The 25,427-nt window shown below is 39.9% G+C and overlaps 1 protein-coding gene and 1 long non-coding RNA gene across 3 annotated transcripts; both read right to left on the minus strand.

The window, feature by feature from the left end:
• Positions 1–1,319: 1,319 nt before the first annotated feature.
• Positions 1,320–5,894, minus strand: LOC310923231. Its single transcript, XR_014592567.1, has 2 exons — positions 5,551–5,894; positions 1,320–1,582 (listed from the first exon to the last, which is right to left on the minus strand). It is a non-coding gene; the product is annotated as an uncharacterized lncRNA (long non-coding RNA).
• Positions 5,895–10,787: 4,893 nt separating this feature from the next.
• SUB1 (SUB1 regulator of transcription) lies at positions 10,788–24,143 on the minus strand. Of its 2 annotated transcripts, XM_083884520.1 has the most exons (6): positions 24,080–24,110; positions 23,144–23,243; positions 22,095–22,167; positions 20,627–20,746; positions 13,634–13,742; positions 10,788–11,036 (listed from the first exon to the last, which is right to left on the minus strand). In XM_083884520.1, exons 3-6 carry the CDS (start codon positions 22,164–22,166, stop codon positions 10,957–10,959), a joined length of 381 nt encoding a protein of 126 aa, XP_083740646.1. In that variant the 5' UTR covers position 22,167; positions 23,144–23,243; positions 24,080–24,110; the 3' UTR covers positions 10,788–10,956. The 2 variants fall into 2 exon arrangements, with proteins under 2 accessions (XP_083740646.1, XP_083740645.1); XM_083884519.1 differs by lacking the exon at positions 23,144–23,243 and having other exon boundaries at positions 24,080–24,143.
• Between the last annotated feature and the right edge of the window lie 1,284 nt (positions 24,144–25,427).

The raw sequence follows: 25,427 nt of genomic DNA on the forward strand, positions 1-25,427 counted from the left end.
TACTGCAGCTCTGCTCACTTTAAATGCTAGAAAACTGAAAAAATCTTATAGATGCCTCTCTGACAAATGATAATCACTACTCATACAGCTCTCCCTCACTGCATTTGTCTTCTGGTGTATCAGAAAGCAAGAACAGACCTCTTTCTTATGCAGCACATTTAGATTTTCCACAATAACTGAAATATCTGGTCCGTGAAAAAATTACTGGAAATATTTGTATATCCACATGCTGACTAAACTGTGAGACAGTTACCTCTCTCCAGCATTATGCAAAGCATGTCTGAGATTTTCACAAAAAGTTGATTGTTAAGAAGAGCATAGGATGATCCTGCCTCTTGCCTGGTGCAGAAGTAAAACAGACAACCCAGAGATGAACAAGTCATCCTTTCTCATGCCCAAATTGCAATTGTGCCATTTTCTCATGACAAGAGGTGCATGTCAATCTGCAAAAAAGTTACTGGACTAGGAAATGGACTCCCATCTGGAGTACTGTGCCCAGCTCTGAGGTCGCCAATATAAGGTCTTGGATCTGTTAGAATCCAAAGGAGTGACATCAAGATCAAGAGAGCTGAAGCACCCTTCCTATGAAGACCAACTGAGAGAGCTGAGGTGGCTCAGGCTGAAGAAAATAAGGCACCATGGAAACATTATAGCACCTTACAGTACCTAAAAGGGCTGCAAGAGAGCTGGAGAGGCACTTTTTACAAGGGCATGTAGCGATAGAACAAGGGTTAATGGCTTTAAATTGAAAGATGGCAGGTTTAGATTAGGTATTAGGAAGAAGCTTTTTACTCTGAGGGTGGTAAGACACTGGAACAGATTTGTCCAGAGAAGCTGTGGATTCCCCACCCCTGGAAGTGTTCATGGCCAGGCTGGGTAGGGCTCTGACCAACCTCATCTAGTGGAAGGTGTGCATGGCAGGGGAGCTCGAATTAGGTCATCTTTAGGGTTCCTCCCAACCCAAATCATTCTGTGATTCTATGAAATGTACTTCATTTGCTATTGTGTTACTTTTTTCCCATCAAAGAAGGTCCAAAGAGACTGTTGCTGAACTTTGCAACAGTACCTGGTTTCCTTTGCAGGAGGAAGGCTAGTGTCTACTGCTTCCAGGTGCCAGGGAGTGCTGCAGAGAAGGGGTAGCAAAGCAGAAAGCAGGATCTCAGAGGTGCCATTGCTCTTGCTCTCCCAGGAAGTACTCAGACTGGCACTAAAAACTGACTGGGATGAGATAGTTTAGCCAGAACCACAAAAAGGAGGACCATACCAAGGCTACTGATCATTCAGGAAAATGAGCATGTCATAGAGACGCGAATTCACACTTCATGGCACAAAAAATACTGTATTTCAGTACCAGAAAAACAGATATGAGTTGAGCTCACCTCATCGGATGACAAGCCAAGAAGTACAGATGTAGCAATCCATCTTAATCAAAATTGTAATTTTCATATATCTAAGAGCAGTAAATGCTCAGTGTTGTATGAAACAGCAAAATTCAAGACAATAGAGGCACTGTGATCCATGTGATCTGCGCTGGTTTTCATCTCATTGCTCTGGCAGCTTTTGTAGAGGCTGAAACAGAATTCTCAACAACAGCAGACACATCATTCTAAGTATCTTGAACAATGAACATTGTCTTAACATACTGCATAACAAGACAAAAATATATCTGCAAAACATTGGGCAATTAACACAAGGAATTGACACAGGAGCTTTTTCCCTAGCAAGGACTGTTCTCTAAATCCCCAGTCCCACCATTAACACAGTAAGAGGGTGTTGTTTAAGACAATGTTTTTAATTTCAACTCTCATTACTTTGAAAACAATGACTCAATAGCCTGCCCAACCGAATTCAAAGTATTTACTGAAGATTCATGCGTCAAGAAGTGGAAAAAAGCCCTCCCACAGATGTTTCATTTCTGAGTGCTGCAAATGCCTCAGCACTACTGGCAGCCAACAGTACAGAGAACTCAACTAGCTTTATTCACAACTATTTGCCATCCTTGTTGCCTTGGGAAGGCTGACCTGAAACAGAGACTGGATAGAGTTAGTGAATTAAGTAGGTATTTATTGAAAGACCGCTAGGATACACCTTGGGCAGGAAAAGAGCCTGATCAGGACTACACCCACAGTGGACCCAAAATGGTCACGAAATGGCTGACCAGTCATGAGATCTTACATTTTTATAAGTTTTGGTCCATTTACATATTGGGCTTTAATTGTCCGATTACAGCTTCAGGTTGTGTGGTCCCATCCTTCTTGTTTCTCCCTTCAGTCCACCCTTGTGGGCCTGAAAGTTTTCCTTGGTCTTCAGCAGGAAAAGGATTTGTTTTGTCTACCTACTCTGTGAAGAGAGCTTACTAACACTTAATACGAGGCTCAGAACGACACACTTAGGCAGCACAGAATATGAAAAACATGAAAGCTAAAACTTAAGGCATTATCCTTACCCAATACCCCCCCTGAAGTGACTATAATGTTTTCCCAATTGTCCTCCACAGAACATGGAGGAGTCTGACTCTAAAAGATAAGAAAGTATCTGGAATCTTTGGAAACACTTTCAAAGTGAAGGACTCCCACACAGTAATGCAGTGTTATTATAGGCCATACACAAATAGCTGTCCAGTTCTAACATAAATACTAGCAATGACATTTTCTACTCTACAACAGCCAATAAATCCAAGTGCATGGAGTGACACCTAGGCATCACTGGTGATTTATCAAAAATCATTGATGTTAACTCAAAGAATTTGATTATTGATTAAATTATTATCAAATTGCAAGTAATTGATGATTAGAAATTAGATGGTAATCAAATGGTGATTAAGCCATCACTTAAGGGTAATTAATGAGTGATCTTACAAAGACCTAAATGATGACTTAGTAGTTCAGACAGCTGTCAAACACTGTACTATTTAACACACTTGTAATAAATAAGTGGATATTTTAATAAATAAATAAATGTATATATAAAAATGTCACTAGCACACAATATACCTTTAGGCTGAAATTAAAATGCTCCTTACCTCACTGTAGAGATCAGACACTGGTAAAGTATCTCTCAGCCCTGAGAAGAGACCTGGAGAGCTGTCCCTGCTGCCAGGGGTGTCAGGGCCCAGCAGCACAAGGGTGGCAAAGCTCAGTGGCTCGAGATGGCCACAGGTACTTAGAGGGCAGTGAGGGACTTGCAGCCAAACAGCACCTGGCACTTGTGCACCTGTGTGGCTGTGGCAGCTTCAGCTTTGTCCGATCCCAGCTCAGGCTGCTGCTGTTACGTCCTGGCAAGACATGGCCCAGGAGCCTCGGTCCCTGAGGAGATGTGGCCTTGCATGGCTCTCACTGGGATCAGCCTGGCCGGCTCGTGGGTGATGCCTGAGCCAAGGCACCACTCATACCCATCACCAACCTTACCAATACACATATTTGCTGCATTAACTTATTACTTAAGTACTGCTGTCAGCACAAAACTTCCATTTAGTAGCCCCTTATACAGATGTTGTTCTGAATATTTGTTGGAGAAAATATAAATCATTCAAAAGTCATTATTGAGGTTTATCCAGGAAAAAGAAAAAATTCTCACTTCTCTGAAGTATTACATACACTGCTGAAGATTTGCCAAGGTTGTCATGCTCTTTTATAGGAATTCAAATCTTGCATACATTGAAGTGAAAAGCAGTGATATGAGTTATTTCATGCCACTTCTCTATGCTTTCCATATATATCCCGCACTCAAAAGATCCATAATGAAAAAAGAGATCCGTTTGGAAATGGAACAGTATTCCTCTACCTTGCACAAGGAGTCCCATCCTAAACGCTGTACTGATCGACGACGCCTGTGAAAGTACATTAGCAATGACTCAAGCAGAAACCAAATGCAAAATAAATCTGAACGTTATCTAAACTATACTATTAATTGCAGAATTAGAAATTTCTTGACTAGGTGCTAATCTCAATCCCCTTGAAGACAAAACCAACAAAAAAGAATGTTTAATTAATAATCCTAAATATCCACGCAAATTTTACTTCAGTGGAATACAGAAAATATTCTTAAAACAAGTCAATTGTACCCTCTATTTGATACATCAGACAGATACTACCAAGGCTTTGAGGTGATGCTGACCTAAAGCAAATCAAACTCCTTGCCCAGAGCACTCAGCAGCCTCTTTATCCCAAAACTTCCACACAAGAAGTTAATAGGTCTCTTCCTTGAATCAAGGACATGACCTCCACTTGTGCAAAGCTTCAAAGTCCTCACAAAGCTTCCCAGAAATTTATTTAGTCAAGATGACAGTTTCAAAGTGTCAAAACCACAAAGTCAGTTAAAAATTGTATCTTAGTATAAATTCATTTACCTTTAAGAATTTTGTATTGGTAAACGTAATGTTCATCTACGAAGATTTCTTCATAAAAGGAATCCCAAACAATGCTATTAGGTTTTTTAACAATGTTTCATAAAAAGGACACATTTGATGAACTTGTGATTGAACAGAAGCAGTTTCAAATTGGAGTGGAATGCTTTGTAGTGGCTTTGGTGGTTAGTTTTTGCCTTCAAAATGCGAACATACTGTTTCTGGATCATGTTCTGAAAAGGTTCTGAAAAATAATTAATTTCTTTATCTGTGCATTTTCCTCTCCTCACCTTCTCACATGGCATTATCACAAGCTTGAAGTTTAACAGACTCTTTTCAACAGTTACTCAGACTACAAAGCAAAAAGTCTCAGCCAGAAACAATCTAGTAATCTAACAGAAAATGCATTCAAGCATGACCTCTACAAGTTAATTTTCAAAATCCAAAATTGCAGCACATTAAAAGTAAGGATTTTCATAACTCTTTAAAGATCACAAGGAAAAAGGTTCCATTTCCTGAAAAGAAGTACCACAAAATTAAAACACCAAGACACGAACACATTTATAGGAGTGATGGAAATACCTAGATAGCTTGTTTACAAAATTTTCCCCAAAGCCCAAAATGTTTGTTCCCAAACAATTTAACAGATAAGCCACAAATATTCTCCTGTTACAACAAATTGTTTGGATACATAAAAGGTACATTTGATGCCTTAAGATTTAGCTTTCATATTTTCCATACTCTGTACTGCATTAGTATGTAATTATGCACTTCATATAAAGTGTTAGCAAGTTCTCTCCACAGTTTAGTTGGACAAAACAATCCTTTTCCAGCCCAAGAACCAAGAACCCCAAAGTCCTTTGGGCAGCTTCAGGTCCCAAAAAGTATAAACAACAGGAAATTGAGGAGAGCAGACTGGGAGGATGGGATTTCATAACTTGAATAAGCTGCAATTGGTCAAGTAACCCCAACACGCAAATGGGCCAACCTACAAAAGTGTGAAACCTCGTGACCTGTCATCCATCTTGGGTATTGCCTCAGCCAGTCTTGTACTGCCCAAGGAGGATCCTTTGAAGGCCTATTTAATAAATACCTGCTTTATTCCTTTAATACTGTCTAGCCTCTGTTCCAGGTAGCCTCTCAAGACATCACATTACTATTAAATATTAACATAATAATTGCAGAGTGAAAATAAGGTAATATACCTTCCCCCTCCAGTTGCACAAGAATTACTCAGTCAGGGTTACTAGTTCTACTACTGGAAGAGGACTACACCACATACACTGACACATGTCTGAAGAAAAAAAAAAGATAAAAATTGGGTTATACAGAAACAGACCTATGGCAAATTAATATTGTTCAATGGTTTCCTTGGACAGGAGGGCAGTCTTCATATCATCATAAAAAATACTCATGTACTACAGGTTGCTTTAGGAACTTTTTAGGCAACCCACACAAGTTTTCTTTCCATTAACCAAACCACTGCAATTACAATCACCCTCACTCATGGCAAGGATATCCATCCATGTGACAGCTCTTGTCACTTTTTCCCCAGGAACTATTTCACTGACATTCTCCAAGCTGTTTATGATCACTCCAGGGGGAAAAGCATTTGTCCAGTACTTTCACTGCAGACGATAATCCAAGTACGAAGAAAATTACTTCCTTAGGGAAGTACGCATGTTGGCATGAGTAATTCAACTATTTTAAGTACACTTTATCACAGTAAGAAAACATATACATAGACACATTAATTGACCTTTATTAGCAATAGCAGCTCTATCTGCCAAGTACCACTAGGATACAATCTTTGATATATTCTTTGTCTTGTGGCGGAATGAGTTTAGCCAGAGATACCTGTGTTCCAAGAGGCAGATGGATGCTTCCAGACAGAATACAAATAGCACAGGAAATATAAAAGGAGCTGCAGGTCTCAATAAGGGATGGCAAATGTAAAGCAGAGTAGTCAGTTGCTAGGGTCATGATAATCTCAGATTTGTTCTTAATATACTGTCATTCACCTGCCTCTCAGATCTGAGGTGTGAGGGTATTTTAGTGAATAGATCAACTGAGGTTTAAGACAAACTAATGAAATTAGCTTTGTTTTCAACAGTGAAATCATTCTGACACATTAGTGAAAGCAAAAAGCATTTAATTTCTTAAGGTGTGAAACAGCTCTTTTTTAGATAACATGAGTAACAGGGTTATGTAAAATCTTACCATTTCTTTACTTCAAGTGTTTTCATCTCATTAATTCCTGTGCAGATGAGTAAGTGCTGATAACTAACAGCACTCTATTAGGCATGCTGATCAAGCAGGCACATGTTTCTTATTTAGCCTTATCAAATACAGCTAGAGATTTCCTACAACAGTCTGTCAATTGCACCAGCTTTCTCTTCTACAGCAAGCTCTTTTAACCTTTAGGATTAAGAGCCCACCTCCTTCTAACAGATAACTTTTAAATACCTGCGTCCTCAACAAAACCTCAATCTCCACCTCACTTGATATCTATCAATGATAAGCATATGAAATCACTGAAACCAAAACACAAGTACAATAAAAAACAATTAGGCAGATCTTATAAGAAGTTATTACAGTTTTGTTAAATCAAGTGCAATACCAAGGGCACAGGTGCCAGGCTCTTAAGTATCCCCATGACTAGTAGCATGTCCTTTTTCTTACATGATAGCAGAATTAAGCTTCCCTGATAAACCATCATTAAGCCAAGGACCATTCACTTCAGTTTCTCAGCAGATGTTTTCACACTTCTATGTAACTGCAAGCAGGGGACGTGCAGCCTTGACTCACCACAGGATAAACGGTGTCTGTTGGAACACTCTTCCATGCACAGTCACCAGAGCTACAAAGATGAACCCCATCAGTTCGGGGAAGGCAGTGAATGAAGTCTGGAGACGACACAATGACCCTCCATCAACCCTTCATGCCCTTTCTTCCCTTTAAGCCAGAGTAACTTCTGTTTCTGTGGCTAGGCTGTTCAAAATTACTTGAAGAAAAACCAGTTAGGGTTCAATCCACTAATTAATTCATTCCCTACAGATCAGTCATCTAAAGTATGTGAAAAATAAATAACCTTCCTAAAGAAACCTAAGCAAACATAACTGACCAATGATAAGAAATGCATGAGATTTTTCTACCTCATCTATGGCATCATTTATAGTCAAAGAGAAACTCACCTCTAAAAAGATAATCCACCAATCTCCTAACTGTAACAATTTACCAGGCACTTTCCTCCTAGCTGGTATTTGAAAATGTGTTTATATCTGCTGCTTCTGTATTTACATGATAGTTGTTCTTCTTACCCTAGTGAAAAATTTCTATCTGAGTTACAGTTTCCCACCCACAAACACAGACCAAATACAAGACAATGAAGTTTTCAAATTTCCACACTGTGACAGTTGCAAGAAACAAACAGCACATACCATAACATTATAGTGCAGCTAAATTTCTATTAAAAGTAACACTCTGTCAACAGAAGTCTTATTTTATTTCCAAGTGTTCAAATTGTTATTACACATATGTCATTTAACCATTTTTTATTTGAACATTAAGGTATTACAGTTGAAGGGCTCATATTTCCAGTGGCCTCTCTGCTTTGCACACCACCAGAGCAAAACATGAAACATTCCATATGGCTAACAATAAGACATTTGAATTACCAGAATTACAATCATCAATTTCTTTTTCTTCTTTTTTCTTTTTCTTTTTTTTTTTGCTAACAGACCACACACATATATAACCAGGGCCATTTTCTTTAAAAGAAATAACAAAATTAGTACTGCATTTGTTTATTTTCAACATGAACATCTCTACATATGAGCAACATGGTACATGACAGTTTGATTATCACACATACAGTACTTTGGCAGCTCTGTGATGTGTTTTTTTCCCCAAAGCTCCTTAGTAGGCTTAATTTATAAAACATATTGCTAATCTGCCCTGCATAAACACCAAGAATCAAATGTATCTTTCATTACCTAAATGGAAGGGGGAGCAGTGCTTTTATCTCGCATTGGACAGCTTCATCATGCATGCAGTTTTCTTCCATGGACACTTCTACACATATCCTAGCTAACACTGTCTGCAAAAAATAATCTTTATCCAAAATTATTTAAATTTTCTTCTCAAATTAGAGAAGCTACAGATGATTACATGACAAATCACTACCATTTATTTCAAAATAATACTGAATGTGTCACAAGCACATCAGTCACCTGATCAAGTCATCCCATTTTAAGTTCATTTGTGAAATGGACTTGTCTCTTTTGATACCTACTAAAAACTCATAGTTTGTGGTTAACAAATACTAATTTTTTTGAATACCTCTACTATCAACTTCCACATGAAAACTAACTGCTGTATTAAACCCCTTTACTTACTCTCCCCAAATGCATGATTTTAATTTCCCACCTTCCCGAACACAACTGACCTATTAGCACAGTAATCTAAGCAAGGACAACCGTCCCTCTAATGTAACTATGCACTTTTAGGTAGCCACTTCAAAGTTCTGAGGTAAAATGCATGAAATCTGGTTGCAAAATCTCAGACTTTAAGGAACAATACCACATTATATATATTGCAATAAAAAACACCTAGAACCTGTCTGTAGTGATCTGAAGCAATTTATTTCACTCACTCATCAGTGAAATTTTAGCAGCTTTTACATATTTATTCTATTTGGTCCAAATAGCCCTATATGTTGTTAACGAGTCACTCAAATAAAAATGCTGTGCCCAAAACCACATCTCCTACCACAAACATCTCTTCACACTTTTATTCACTCTTAAGCAGTTCTTTAAAACTTAGGATTTCTTGAGCTATACAAAAACAGATCTTAATTTTATTTGTAATATGTCAACAATGGGTAAGTTAAAAAGCAAGTGAAGATATGTGACATATTTGAATGCAATAACATGCACTTAATTTCATGACGTCTCTCTTCCTCAGCCTTTAATACCTATTTGCATTGAATTATGAACTCTGCAGCACATAAACAGACACTGTATGGCACTTACGATCATGTCTGCAATAAAAGCAACTACATCAATATGTTCTGTAAATAAACAGTAAATCTTGTTTATCTATACTAAATTTAGAGACTGTTATCATTAAATGGGAAAATTATACAAACTAAGTTGGGCATTCACTAGTCTTGAAATGTCCTTTTTCATAAAGTTGTGTTATCTTCTTGCTTTGCTTAATTATGTCAGAAAATTAATTTCTCCAATTCTGCTTCCTTTTCTTCACTGTAGTTATTTTGTGGCAGTAAACTTTGATCATGCACAATTAACCTCCACCCTGGTGTGCCCCTTACATCTCTAAGTTCTCCATCACATTCTCCCTTCCATTATTTTTGACTCGGTGTCACCAAGAAGTCCTTCCTCCAGGGAAGCATCCTGTGTAACAGAGGTTCCACAGGGCAGAGGCTTTTCTGTGCAGGAGGTACCAGGGCTGACCAGCCAAGCTCGCTGGGTCATGGTGCGCCGTGTACCAGCTAAGCTCCCTGTGTGCGCTAAGCGCCTTCTGCACCAAGATAAACCAGCGGTGCACACATGAGCCACAGCAAGCAACCAGAGATCAGTGGTCTGGGCAGGCAGTGTGCATGGGGCAGAAACATGCCCCAGAAAGACATTTTGGCTGCAGCAGTTTTAACCCTGTTTGATTGTTTAACCTGTGTTACAGTCTGATTTGAGCATCATTGTTTATGCAATACTTTAAAACAAACAAAAACCCTACAGACAGGTAAACTGCTCCTTTTCTATAGGATAACTGGTTAGTATGTATTCCAGATTGAATTTAATGCAAACCTTGAAGAGTGTACTCAAATAACCACATCTGGAGCCTTTAAATACTGTCTTACTCTGAGGTATATATCTATTACTGTAAAAGCTTATGCTTCAAATCTAAAGTTCAAGAAGGGCTACCTGTATTTTCTAGGTCAAGCAAGCTAAAGAAAAACGGGAAGAGAGAGCATGTGTTTTGTGTTCAAGTGTTATTGTTTAGCACAATCCTTCATGCAAGTAATGCAAAAAACCAATATATTCAAGAATGTTTACATCTGAATAAAAGGGTAAATCAGCAAATACAGTATTGAAAATTATCTACAAAAATGAGTTTCCCAAGTATTCACTGTTTGTATCAAGTCTTAAACCAGAAAGCTGCAGGGCAATACCAAAGAAAAATGGAATAAAGGAAAAAGACAAACTGAGACATTTTAAGAAATCCCCTTGAAGAACAAATTCATAGTAACTGTAAACTTAATTGAAATTAAAACAATGACTAAAGCTATTAGGTGGCCTTATCAGCAAACACCTTCAATCAAAAGGCCATAAACAAGTATGCTTTACATATTACTTGATTTGTTTATTTTACACCATGGGGTGAAAGCAACACAATTCCTTTTAGTAAAGTATACACAAATAGCCTCACTCAGAATACACTTTTAATGCACATAAAAAAAGTATTCATCTTACAAACTGTTTTGCAATCCAAATATACAATAGCTTGGAAAACAATATTTTAGAAAACTAAAGCCAATGTAAAAAGACTGCTTAATACAACTAAATGATATAAGTTTTTGTATGGCTCTGTCTTTAGAGTTTTCTTACTGCATCGTCAATATCAGAAATCTGTTCCTTCAGCTGGTTCCACTGTTCTGGATTTAAAGAAATACCTGAAAAGCATTAAAAATTAACACTTAACACAAAAAGAAAATTGTGGTGCAGGATCTTGCGCAATTATTACAAAGGCTGCTTTCATACACAAAGCCTATGTTACAATTAATACCTGAGTTACTTCAAGAACCATCTTAGTTACAAAGTGAAACTATGCACTTCCAACACTTCAACTTCAGGTTCCCTGGACATGTTTTACACAGAAAATGTTTATAACAAATAATTGTAGGAGTACTAGATGAAACACAAGAAGTGAAATACAATTCTGGCCTTGACAGAAGGCAGTACAAAAGCCCTGGGTGACAAGTAGGAAATCATTTGTACTCCTGTTGGTTCCTAAAAGCTGAACCTATGCAGACAGGTCTGCTGTGCACTTTTCAAGTAATTATGAGAGGGCTTTCCCCCCCCCATTTGTTTCCTAAAACAATCTAAATAACAGGTGCTGTAAGTAACCTTTTGGAGACACTCTTTCATCCCCTAGCACTCACAAACCAATACCAAAGTTACTTTTTACTTCAGGTTCTCCACAGTTTCTAGCAACATTCAACCAAAAATCATTCAGTACCCCACAACCCATCATTTCAGTTCTAAATCTGATCTCATCTTCCTCTCAAGCTTCACTACAGGCACGTTTCATTTGTGCTTTGGTCTACTCATTTTTACCCCAAAGTTTCTACATTTACTCTAGGGAAATTGCAGGCTCCCAGGGCTCCCAGTCCTCTCATACTTTCTCCTGTCAAGCTCTTGCACTAATTATTCCCACTCTCCCCTCCCAGGGATAGTTTTCCTTCATTGCTTTTCCCCCTGAAAGTAAAGCAGTATCTGAAAACAGCAGAAACTTTGAATTCTAATTTTGGAGCCCATAGCCTTTTCTTTACCATCACTGTCTTATCAGAGCACCACCACAATTCTAAGCAGCAATTAGTGTACATGGAGCTTCTCTAGTCTTTGGGGGGCAGGTTTCATCTGAAAACTGGACAGGTGTGCTAACCATTATTAAGGGATTAAATGTCATGAAGATGAGTCTTAACCACAGACCAAATGAACCAAACAAAATTCAGACCTGTTCCTTGAGAGTGACAGTAATTTAAACTGCTGGGTTTATTTTTGTTTTGTTACAAAAATATCAGATTAATTTTATTGTAACAAAATTCAGACTCTTCTGCTGCATTGATAAACACTTCTATCTACATGTCATTTTTGTCACTTGACCCAGTGCTCAAATCCTGTTGTAATTTGCCATTTTAAGTGCATATACTACTGAATTCTACCTCAAAACACAGAACGTAAAGTCCTTAGAAGTCAGGACCTTTTCCATTAACTAGCAACAAATCCAAACCCAGCATTTTTCCTGTAAAGCACTAGTATACCTGTTCATGGAAACCTATTCTAAGTGGCTGTTTCAGAAATGTTGAAAATGCTTCTCAAACTTTCTAAATGACTGTTTACTGAGTTGTTCCTGATCAAAAGAATGTAACAAACCTTATGGTGAATGTACATTAAATTTCCTCAAACTTAGCAGCCTGCCAGTACATGAGCCTGAGTAAGGACTTTTTGCAACAGCATGTAGTGACGGGACATGGAAGAATGGCTTCAAACTGGAAGTGAGTAGATTTAGATTGGGTATTAGGAACAATGCATGATGATGCACTGGGACAGGTTATCCAGTGAAGCTGTGGACGTCCTATCCCTGGAAGTGCTAAAGGCCAGGCTGGATGAGGCTCTGAGCAATGTGGTCTAGCGCAAGGTGTCCCTGCCCACAGCAGGGAGTGGGGCTGAACAACATGATCTTGAAGGTCCCTTCCAACCCAAACCATTCTGTGGTTACATGAATCCACAGGGCACGATGTTTCATGCTTACCTTTCACTGATGCTATATGAAAATGGATAAAAAATACACTTTTCAAAAAGAAGCAACATAACATTAAGCACAGCACCACTACTGCAATCCCCATCCTGAGATGTGAAAGTTCTGAGGATGACTCACAGTGAAGCCTTGCCATGAAAAGATACTGTACAAGTGGCAACTAGAAGTACAATGGCTTATGTTGGGCTACAGATTACTTGGGACATTTGAGATATTTTCCCCTCTACTAAAATATTTTTTAACTTTTTTAATATAATTAGCCACATTAAGTGCTTAGGTTGTTTTAATCTAAAATTTAGTAGAAACTGAAGGATATGGTTGGTTTAACAAAATCAAAATCTTATAAAAACAACTGAATATTTTCATTTAATTCTGAAATAAGAAATCCAACCATAAGAGGAAATTCAGTTCATAAAGTTAATCAACTGGGGGGGAATACAGCTATGGTATGAACATGCTTATAACTCCCCTACCAAATCTGCTTGTATCTGACACCTTGCTTTCCATAAATCATAGAGGATCTCTTTAGGAAAACAGACTCAGATCAACAAATCCACTTACGATTTTATCCATAGCCTACAGATAAAACTAATCCTTTGTAAAAATATAAAGTGTAAGAAAGTAAAAGTACTACTCAAAAAAGTACCATGTAGAAAATATGATACAGGAAGTTCTATTGGAAAGTGCAGACCATGTTTTAATACAAAGTAACATGATGCAGAACAATACCTTTTCTGCCAGGCTTCATTTCACCTTCTTGATCCATCCAATATTCTCTAATATCAATTAAGACTTTCCCTTTAAAGTCCCGAACACTGACATACCTCATTTTGCCAATCTGTCAAAACACACGTAAAGGTCTATTAGGTATTTTACATATTAGAGCATTCACTTTCCCCAGCAGCATTAGACTTTGACATGTGACACTGCACACTGCAGCTTATTTTAGACACCACAGAAACAACTAGATTAAAAGCTTAATTCAGAGTAGTCAGTAGGCTAATAAGTAACGACTTAAAACTGGTTGAGCAGGCAATGCTCAATGCAAAAGTAGTTCTCCTAGAATAAAAAACCCTGTATACTTTACATGCTTGCTTCTAGTAACTAATGAATTTACTGGTTTCTGAAAAAAAAATATTTCCTTACTTCATAACATTTCTAAACAAAGAAGGAAAATGGGAGTGCTATTCCCAAATCTCAATTTTAGTCCATTCCAGAAGTATACAAAGCAAATTAGATATTCACATGTGATACCTTCTCTTTTTTTAAAACAGTAAATACAGATGGAAATGAAAGCTGGCCACCAACTGTCCCCTGCCCACCTTCAAGTTCTCACAGGTACCTCACTGTACCACGAGGTCTTAAAAAAATAAGTCAAATCTTTAAACTTTACCAGCATGTAGTACAATATGAAAATTTGGAACTTGGATTTTGGAATTTCATAATTTTCAAACCAAACCAATGTCATAACTGAATGACATGCACCTCTTTTTCAGGGGGTGGTGTGGGGAGAAGATGGGGAAGAATCATACCACCAACTATGAAATACACTATGATTTGGGCTTATTCAATATAATTTCAAATATGATAAAAAACTATCTATTCGCATAAATTCCAAGTACAAGGTGAATCTGAGAACCAGAAACTAGATAATTAAAACATCATCAAATAAAACTTCTTGCAATTCTAAGAAATCCTTTGACTTCTGCATGTACCTTCTGGATACATTTTATATAACAAAATAACAGATTCTGAAGTGAACAAATTTAAAATAAAATATTCCTTCCTGGTAAAACACTGCCTTTCAATTTCAACTTCCTTTATCTCTGCATGTCACATTTTGATACATTTCAATACAATTTAAGGATGGGCCGCACACTTCTGGCCCAAAAACACTAAGACCAGAAAGACTTAAGAACTCTCCAATCAACTAGATAAATTCTCAGATGTTTAAGTCATATGCTCTTATTTCAAAAAATAGATATAAGCATGAATACTTTATCTTTGCTTAAACGGATTTTTCTTCTTCTGCAGATGCTATATGACATCTAAAATTGATTTTAGAACCATTAGGACATTTTAGATAACGTAAGTCTGAAGCACTTTTCCTATTTCAAAGCATCCTTTAAAATTAATAAGACATTACGGTTTATAAGGAAGTAATTTTAATTGATAGAATTACAATACAAATTTAAAAGTCAAAACCAGAAGTATAATGTAGAAGAATATAATAGAAGAATAATAAGACCTTATGTCTTTCAGATCAAACCTGGTATGATGCCCAAGTCCATCTGCACTCCTGGCAAAGAATATCTTAAATAGGCTACATGGACAACATTTCTTGGTTTTAAAACCCTTTAACACTCCTTAAAACAGTAAGTTTTAAGGTCACCTCCAAGAGCAGCTTCAACCAGTAGCACATTGCAGCACCTTTTTTTTCCATGGCTATTGAAGAATATTAGTACCTTGCCAAATAATTCCAGATTTGTTGTAAGAAATAAAATATAATTCAATATAGCAGATTACAGCTGCAAATACAATAAAAGGGTTTAGAATGTGATTATCAAGGATAAGAAAGACTCTATGTCTTAATTCAACTAGAGTAAGGTGAGAGGCAATAATGCAAAGTTCACATCCACTTGATCATTAAGTCTACCTTAGATAAAAGCATTTTTCCAAGTAAATGTTGAAATTAAGTTAGATTTCACATCACGTCTAGATTTCAGATGAATATTCCCATTAAATTTCAGATATTTAGTTGAACTCTATACAGAAGTTGCTACTACTATAATTTTTACAGAAGCCTTCTGAAGTACAGTTCTGTTGCCATAAGGCCTCTGTTAGCAGTAGTTAGGCTAAGGAGTTGGTCCCTGTGCAGGCCCACGGGAACCAAACCTGAGAAATGAGGCCTGAGAATCTGCTGATGCAAGGAACAACGTTTAAAGGACTTAGTAGAGCATGTAGTACATATAGGTATACAAATTACTTGTGAAATATGATTACATGGTTACCAATAAAATGTTTTCTATGGTGGGAGTTAAGCTTAGAGAATTAACCTTTATTTTAGCTAGAGCAAGCGTGCAAAATTTATAGCCTTTAGAAAGGTTACCTGTAAGATGAATGTGAATGTATGTAGGAGACTGCACGTAGGCTGATGAAGTAAGACTTGTAACAAAGGTATAAAAGATGAGCATCTTTTGTAACCAACTTGGGACGCTGACTTTGAGACATTAGTCCTCAGGTCCCCGGGGCCTCAAATAAAGCACCGCATAAACTGACACTCTGTTGGTTTGTGTTTTCTCTCGGGAACAGGCAGCAGTTCCAACAAACATCTACACTTAAAAATATGAACAAAATCTAGACTTAACTAGTTAAGTAAATTGATGTTCCTTGATACTTAGCTATCTGCAATTCTGGTACAGGTTCATTCCTGAACAATTTCTTATCATGCAGCTGCTGATAATGTTAAGAATATTTTCAGTAATTTTGTATCTCTATAACAAGAGCAGAATTCCAAGGGTTGCTGTACTGGGAAGAATTAGTTTTCTTTACATTGGCCAATATGGGGCTGTGTTTTAACTTTCTGCTGAACACAGTGATGATGGCACAGAGATGTTTTAGTTACTGTTGAGCAGAGCTTACACATAGCCAAGGCCTCTTCTGCTTCTCAGACTGCCACGCTGGCAGGGAAGCTGGGGGTGCTTGGCAGAGTGGGAGGAGACACAGCTGGGAGAGACCCCAAACGACCAAAGGCATGTTCCAGACCATGTGACACCATGTTCAGGGCATGAAGTGGAGGAAAGAAGAGGGAAGGGAGCATGTTTGGCATGATGACATTTGTCTTCCCAAGGGACACTTGGAAGTGATGGGAACTGCCCTCCTGGAGATGGCTGAACTCCTGCCATGCCTGCCCATGGGAAGTGATGAATTAACTCCTTGTTTTGCTCTGCTTCAGTGTGCGGCTTTTGCTTTCCCTGTTAAATTGTCTTTATCTCAACCCCCGAGTTTTCCAGCTTTTACCCTTCCAATTGTATCCCAGTCCCACTGGTGGGGATGTGAGCAAGTGGCTGCCTGGGGCTTGGCTGCCGGCTGGGGTTAAACCAACATTCATGATTCATATCCCAAGTGCTTTAGTGAAGTTCAACCTTTACAGAGAAGTTCATATACTTTTTATTAAACAGTACAGATCCTTTTATTATACTACTCTATTGACTTACATAAATGGATAAACATTAAAACCATTATTGCCAGTTTTGTGTTTCTTAGAATAAAAAGCACTGAACTGTATCTCTGTTCCTTTCAGAGATGCGCAACTGGCTTCCTGTGTGAGTTTCAGCAAGCATCTTCATCCTTTTTCCTATTTCCAGTTTCTCTGGACTAAAGTGCACCCACAGTGCAAGATAAACAGCAAAAAACCCGCTCCCTTCCCTAGCCAATAACCATATGTAAGGAGCGCGAGACTCCTGTGAACAGTGACATCTGCAACAAAGCAAACTGTGAAATGCATCAGTGACCACCTAAGTTTCATAATTAGTGTGCTAAACCAATCATAGTTTCAGAGCATCATAAATTTGTTTACCTTCTTCCAGGAGTCTATGATAAGGACACTGAGAAATTACACTGGAAAAATTAATGAACTTATTTCTCACAAGTCAAAACCCAAATATGGTGAGAATTCAAAAAAAAAAAAAAACCCAAACAGAGTTTGGGAGGTGGACAGGACAACAGAGACAATTTCTTAAATAACAATTTAATTCAAATGTATGAGCATGCAATGTGGTTCTGCTCTGGGTAGTCATTAATGTATCCTGACAAACCTTATCCAAAACAGGCATAGGCAGATGATAGGATTAGTCAAACTAACCAAAGCACATGGTGTGAAGCTCAGGTTGGCTTGAAGCCACAGACAGGAATCTAATGCATCAAGGCTAAACTCTTCCACATTAACACAAATAATGCCTGTCCTTAGGGCCTCGAGTAATACAGCACACATGGGAGTAATATTAATTTCTGCAACCTAACTGCACACAAATCCTTCATCAAGTTGCAGAGGGTACTAACTTCCCCTAAGGTTACTTTCCGTTAACCTTACTAAGTAAGGTTAAGACATGCAAATACATAAAATACACCTTGTCTCTTCTATTGAACAAATTGTCTTCTACTTACATTAACACTACTCTTAAGCAGTTGCAAAAAAACCATTACACCAACAATCTCAAACAAAAATACAAAATGTACGTGTTTATGAAAATGATGACTTCTGAATACAGCAGTCACAATGAACTCTATATTAGGGGAATCTGTATGCTTCAAGAACACAGACTGAGGGTGTAGAACAAGAAGACTCTTGGTTTCACATCATTTGCAGCCACTCCCACACACAATATGGACACCACAGAACTTGTGACTATCCTATGAATGCTTTACAGCCTGATTTCTATCAGCTGAAGCCACTCTTGTAACGCTATACTGCGAAGTCACTTCCATATCAGAGATCATTTTACTGCCATGAGAGAGAAACTCTCCAGAAAGGTTTCTAGTATCACTAAGATGCCTAGAACAAACAAAACTATGTCTAAAAAATTAACGAGCTTGCCCTCCTGAGTAGGGGGGAAGAATATCAGCCGAGGAAAGAACACACGATTGCGAAATTGTATGCGGTGCTTTATTTCAGAGCTCTGGAAGCCAGGGGTCCAGACCCAGATCTCGGCTTGTCCAACATGCTAAGTGGTTACAATTTCATACCTTTCTTGTTACATAAGGATTCGTGTTAATCATTAAACCCCATTGTTCCATTGATTCCATCCCAAGGAACAATGGTCTGTGTGATTCTTGCTCAAGATTCTCGTTAGAGAAAATAATCATATTTAATTACCAAACTGATATTACAATTGACAATTCTGGCATGCGTCCTGCTAATGATTATATTGGTACAGATCCTCCTGACCTAACTTTATTCTTTTAGGGCCAGTGCATTCTACCAAGGTTCCCCCTTTCTCTCCCCACACCACCTGTGCAAAGTTATGCTTTATACTTCATTTAATTAAAACAATAGCATGGAATAACATCCTGGTTACAAGTGGAGCTGATCCCTGTTCTTGGGCCCTTGCTATTTCAGAAATCAATTTAACCCTATGTTATCAAGAAGGGGGAATATCCTCAGACCTACTGTAGTTTTATGTCCATACTTTAACATTCACGTTAGTTACTGCACAGACCTTGACATATACTAAAAAAACTGACAATGCTTCACCATAACACAAGGAGTAATCTAAAAAATATTTTATTGTTGATTACCTCAAAGGCAGGCACAGACTGGGTGACACTGATATTTTAGGTCAAGGTGATATTCAAAGATCTGTATTCTACTTAACACCAGAAAAACCCTGTTCTTATCAGAGTAATACGAGTCCTCTACTGTCTGTTTTTAGTAACTTTTTATTATCTTAGGTCAAAGAGGTTTCAAGAAACCAGAGCATGCATACTTTTGCTTTTATTTGAAAGGGTCTGGGTGTTTTTGCATCAGGGGAACACTAAAAATTTTAAAGGTTTCTCCAGTGGTGGAATTTCTGAACTTACACAACCAGAGCATTAAATCTATATACAGTTCTTTAGAGTTGTACCTGCAGTTCACCTCCTAAGTTGTAGAATTCACTACTTCATTTTTCCTACAGGGTTTAAAGCATGCCCAAACAGAACTAAAAACATTATACACTTCCTTCAATATGGAAGTCCAGATACAACCTTCAAGTGAAGTTCTCCTTCTGAAATATAACTGAAAAGTAAGAATTCAGACATTAAAAATAACTGCCCTGTATCACACTATCAGTTAAACACACCTCTCTAGAACCAACTTTTCCTCCCCTGTATTACTTCACACAGCTACAGCACAGAACCATTTCATTTACATTACTCTGCACTTGGGCCATCTCATTAGGCGCCTTTCCCATACCCTTTCACAAACTTGAGAATCAAAGCCTCAAGAATTTAAGTCTTTTTCCAGCCAATTAGTCAGAGACCTTTAATAGATCTTGATCCACACCTCCAAAACAGCTAATTCTGAGCTGTGTATCAGCTCTCTCTAAGCACATGTTGCTACAGCCTTGGCTAACCCTGGGAACTGCAATACCCAAATTGAATTCACAAATGCATCTTCCTACTGAAAAGCACACATTCATCTCATCTTAAAAACAAGGCAATACCACAAGTTACTAACTTTATGGATGTTCAGTTATATGACCTACATCATAACATAAAGGAACAAACAAAACTTATTCCAAGATGCTGTCATAACACAGGAGGCCAGGCTGCCCTTGACCTAGTTAAATAGGAACAAGAAGTCCACACTTTGGTTTCCAAGAACATTTTTTTCAAGAACCCTAATTAAAAAAACATTTCCATGTAGAGACAAACCTGATCTAATATTTAAAGTATTCTGATGGTAAGTGCTGTATTTACTGACAAAATGACTACCCAGAGCTACCAGGAGCAAAGTCATGAGAATTAGATCAATGGATACAACGCAGATTCTTTTACTCTGTTAAAATCCAACCATGATTTTTTGAGTATCTCAGCTGGAAGCCAGCATTGTAAACCCCTGCGGCCAACGATGCAGGAGGCCAAGCACTACGCCGTCGAGAAATTCAGATCACCTCATAAAATTTATACAGCATATGACATAACATGTTACCTTAACGAGTCTCTATGAGTCATCAATTTTACCTGAAACATATTCTCATCTCTGTTACTGCTTTGCTTAGAAGAAGCTGCACCTTTTGAACTTTCACCAGTCTTTTGTTTCTTTACAGGTTTTTCTGGAGTTACTTGCTTTTTCCGCTTTGCCTTGGAGCAAAACAAAAAAGAAAAGCATGAACCACAATCACTGTATGCTACAGATAAGTTCACACGGTATGTCACAGCCTACTACCAAGCAAGACACTTCATCACCTCTGTGCTGCAAAGGCAGGAATCAAATACTGTATGTTTAGTTTTAAAAACTTCAGAATGAGCCTGATTCTGTTCTCAGTGAAGTAAAGACTTCGGCTTTAAAGAGAATTTAATCAGATCAAAATACATTTCAAAAATCCTTCTCTTTCTGCACAGTAATGCTGTCAATTCAATAGTTATAATAAAAAATTTAAGTCTGATGGAAATGCCACCCTCTTCCCCACTAAACAGAACAAAAAGTACAGAACAGCTTGCAACATCTCCAAAAAAAGAAAAAAAAAAACGTAGATATCAAATAAAGGATCTGGAAACCACCTCTATCTAACTTCTTTTTTTTAATAAACATCTAATCATTGCCCACAGCATGATAAATTATGCGATTTAAAGCATTCAGACAGTATCACCTGTAAATTAGATTACTCAGAAAAGCTACAAAGTTACTATTCCCACTAATGTAAAAATAGGAGACCAGACCTCTTCATGTACTTTACTACATTAGAAGACCTGGTGTCTGTGTTACCACCTAGCATTTCTTAGATAAGACAAATACTAGTTTTTTCTGATTTTGTTCAAAATTATTGGAACATCTATACAAACTCTTAATTTAAATAACTATTTAAATTAACCAGGAACATTTGATTTTTACATTTATAAAAGTCATCTTAAAATTCATCAACTCAAAGACACTCAGGTTGGCTCACCTTTTAAGAGAGAAACTGTCAGATAGTGTAACAGCAAAAAAAGGGAGAATAAAGCAGAGAAAAAAAACCCATGCAAACAAGATAAGCAAGTGACACAAGGAGCACAGGGTAAGTGCAGATTTTTATTATGGAGAAGTCCAGATATTAAAGTGCAGTGAGTGGCTCTAGGCATAGTCTTAAGACCAAATTCTTGCCACCAGGGCAGTTGATACAGAAGCCTTTTGAAGCCTGGCACAAAGCAGCAAAGAACCACGGAGAATTTGCAGTTATTATATGAAATGGTATGAAGAAAACAAAGTGCAACTAAAGAAAAAAACTCTTCTTCAGGGCAAAAATTATGCAATCCACCCGTACTTGGAAGGTCGGTTGTTTGGTTTTTGTTGTAGTTGTTGAGGTGGGTGGGTGGAAGAGAAAGTTTCCTAAAGTGTCTGGCACCTCATATGGAATGATATGCATGTTGTGATATAATGCTTACCTAACTCTTTAACCCCAGCCTGTAACAAAAAAAGTTAATATAGTAATGAACTGTACATATCGTTCACCTTTTTATCAACTTCACTATCTGAATCACTGGCAGATGAGCTTGAAGATACAAGTTCCTTTGATTTAGGCATTCTGGGAAAAGAAAAATAACATGAGAACACTATATAAGGAATGACATTCCATTTTGGCTGGAAAACAACCTTCAAACCTGTTTGTACTGGCTCTTTTTTCAAGCCCTTCTAAAGATTTTTCTGCCTTTTCATTTAAGCTCTGATGTGCACTGTAGACGCAGTATCAAGCACTCTTCCCTCTCATATCTCTTCCTCTTTTTGCTACAACTGCATTAAAACACATTTAGAGGACATTAAATGCAGTGGTTTGGCTTCTGAACTCTCTACAGCAGAGTGATTTTTCAGTATTCTCATATATCCCTGGACATAGCAAAACCCACAATGTAAAACACACAATATAATACTGCCCTCCAGCTAAATCCCTTCTATTACATCCACGAATATGAATTATTAACACTCTAGCAATATTTATATTCTGACATGGGCATTTCACCCAGATGGATTTGCAAGCAACATGCTGCACAATTGTCACACACCCATAATCTAACAGTCTGAAAAACACCTCAGTTTCAGTGAGCTACAGCACTGTAATTAATATTTTCACTGTAACTTCAACACATCAGCCTGGAGACTATTAATTCGCCACACAAGCAGACATTCAGCATTCCTTGAATGCATGCTGCCAGGTGTCCTCGCACGTTACCCTGGTATGCAAACATGTGGTTAGATATAGCGGTTACACATCTTCCCTGCTGCTAGAAACTCTCTGTAACAAATACACAGCCCATTTGTTCTTTCAGAATAAAATTAAGTATTCCTGAGAAACTGTACAATACGAACCTCAGCTAGGAAAGACCAAGATAATATTACAGGGTATCTCAGGAAAGAAAAAAGGAGAAACAGCGTTCTTAAACGGGAAAGTGAAAAAAAAAAAACAAAAAAAACCAACATATACAAAAGAAAAAACAAAACAAAACAACAAAACCAGAGTCTAAACAATGCTAATGGATCAAAGTGGTTCTAAAGTAGGGCAAGACCTGTGGTAATAGCTTGTAGCACAAGGACGGAAGCTGCAGCACCGCACAGGGTTTGAGGAAGCACACACAAGCCACGCTCTACGACGGCGGTAAAGAAGCGCTGGAATGGGACAATGTGAAAATAAGCAAACGGATGACAGTGAGTCGAAGAGCCAAACGATGTTTCGGGGGATCACCCCCGGGTTCCGCATGGGAAGGAGAAAGGGACAACATGGAGGAAGGCGTGGGCGGAAACTAGAGGAAAAAGGACCGTGGGGTGGTGGGTGCCCCCCGGGAGGGGCTGAGCGTGAGGAGACACCGCAGCGCCAGCGAGGGGGACGGGATAAGCCGGGCCAAGGGAGAGCGGGGAAAGGTAAGGAAAGGAAGACGAGCCGGGAACTCCAGGTAGGCGGATCCCAGCCGCCATTTTCCTCCCCTATTCCTCTTTTCCGTGGGTCGTGTTGCCCCCTGAGGAAAAGAATCGAGACCCGAACAAGGATGGGGGCGAGGAGGTGGGCAGGCGAGAACGCCCAAGTCCTGCCGGGACTGGGCGGCAGCGAAGGAACTGAGGGTTCCTCGTGGAGGGGCGGAGGAAAAGGACAGCACGGAAACCAGGGGGCCGGGGGTCGCCGGCCGGCCGGGTCTGCTCCTGGCGCGGGGGGGAGCGCGGCCGGGCGCCATCTTCTCCCTCTATCAGACTCTGTGCCCCCCGACATGGCAGCTCCCCCTCGGCAGCGGCGGCTCGCTCTTCCCGCACCACAGCGGGGTATCCCTCCCGCTGGGCACCGCGGGCACTCGAGGAACAAGGGGAAGCCTCGCCTCGCCTCGGCGCCAGGCGGCCGCAGCCGCCCCGCTGGGGCCGGGAGGTGCCGCGGCGGTGGCGGCGGGGCCGTGGGAAGGGGCGCGCGGGAGAAAATGGCGGCGTGGCGGGGGCGCGCGAGGAGACCCAACACTCACGTCCTGCTCCGCGCGTGGCTCCTCCGCAGCGCGACACAGGCGGAACTGACGCGGCTCGGAACGCCCGCCCCGGGCCGCTCACGTGGGGAGGCGGGGGGCGGCTTTAAAGGGGACGCGGCCTTTGTTCCCGTCGTCGCTCGTTCCCGCCTCCCCTGAGGGGCGGGGGAGGCATCTCAGTGGTGGAAAGGAGATTTTACAGGATCGCCGAAAATGCCAAGTTGGCGGAGACCCACAGAGGACATCGGCTCGAACTCCTAGCCCTGCACAGGATACCCCAAGAGCTATACCCTGTGCCTGAGAGCGTTGTCCGAACTCTTGGTGCTGTGGCCACTTCCCTGGGGAGCCTGTTTTAGTGCCCAACCGCCTTCTGAGTGAAAGACCTCTTCCTGGTATCCAACCTAAACCTCCCCTGACTCGCCATCGAATCCTGTCTCTGGCCAGAGAGTGAAGAGATCGGCACCTGCCCCTCTGCTCCCCTCGTGAGGGAGCTGTAGACTGCGACGGACATCAGGAAGAATTTCTTCACAGAAAGGATTAGACGTTGGAATGGGCTGCCCAGGAGGGTGGTGGAGTCACTGACCCTGGAGATGTTCAAGGAAAGACTGGACCTGGCACTTGGTGCCATGGTCTGGTTGACGTGGCGGTGTTGAGCCATAAGTTGGATTCGGTGGTCTCGAAGGTCTTTTCCAAACTGATTCTGTCATTCTTTGAAGTATCCCCTCAGTCTTCTCCAGTCTGAAAGGGGCCGCCTACAGTAATTCATAAATAGCGGGGTGTTTTCACGCGCTTCAGCGGTTCCTCGAGGCCTCTGGGGCCGCCCGGGCAGCGGCGTGAGGCGGGCGCGGCTGCGGAGGCTTCGCACAGCGGAACCACGGCCCGCCGCACCTGGGGCGCCTCGGGAACCTCCGGATGGTTCCCCTCCTGCCACCCGACCCCCCTTCTGCCCCCGCGTGTCCTTCTCTTGGGCTCTGAGCTGGCGACGAGGGACCATCAGGGCGCCCATCGGGGCGGGCACCGCGGGGCTGAAGCGCCGGCCGTGGAAGCTTAAAACTGTCTCAGCCCCTCTTTTAAACACCTACATTTTAAAAGCTGTCCAAGCAAATAAAGAACCTTGAAAAAGTACTGACAATTTTGGGTTCTTTTCTGTAGCGTGTTCACATGGTGATGCATCCCGAGCACCCTGCTGAGGAGGGCTTGGCACGGCTTAGTTGACCTAAACCAGTTCTGCTTGTGAGACACACCAGAATGGAAGGGAGGGGAGGAAAGGACCCTCTGCCCTCGGCTTTGTAAGGGGCAATTTTTATCAGCCTTTGCAAACTGCGATGGGCCAGAAATGCTGTCAGAGCAC

The sequence above is a fragment of the Zosterops lateralis genome, assembly GCF_965231275.1.
Source record: "Zosterops lateralis genome assembly, chromosome: Z".
NCBI lineage: Eukaryota > Metazoa > Chordata > Aves > Passeriformes > Zosteropidae > Zosterops > Zosterops lateralis.

Coding starts and splice junctions, on each gene's coding strand:
- SUB1 (XM_083884519.1), bottom strand. CDS start 22,166: ATGCCTAAATCAAAGGAACTTGTATCTTCAAGCTCATCTGCCAGTGAT. Junction 20,747..22,094: donor ATAGTGAAGTTGATAAAAAG/GTGAACGATATG, acceptor TTTTGCTCCAAG/GCAAAGCGGAAAAAGCAAGT. Junction 13,743..20,626: donor GAGATGAGAATATGTTTCAG/GTAAAATTGATG, acceptor GTGTTTTGACAG/ATTGGCAAAATGAGGTATGT.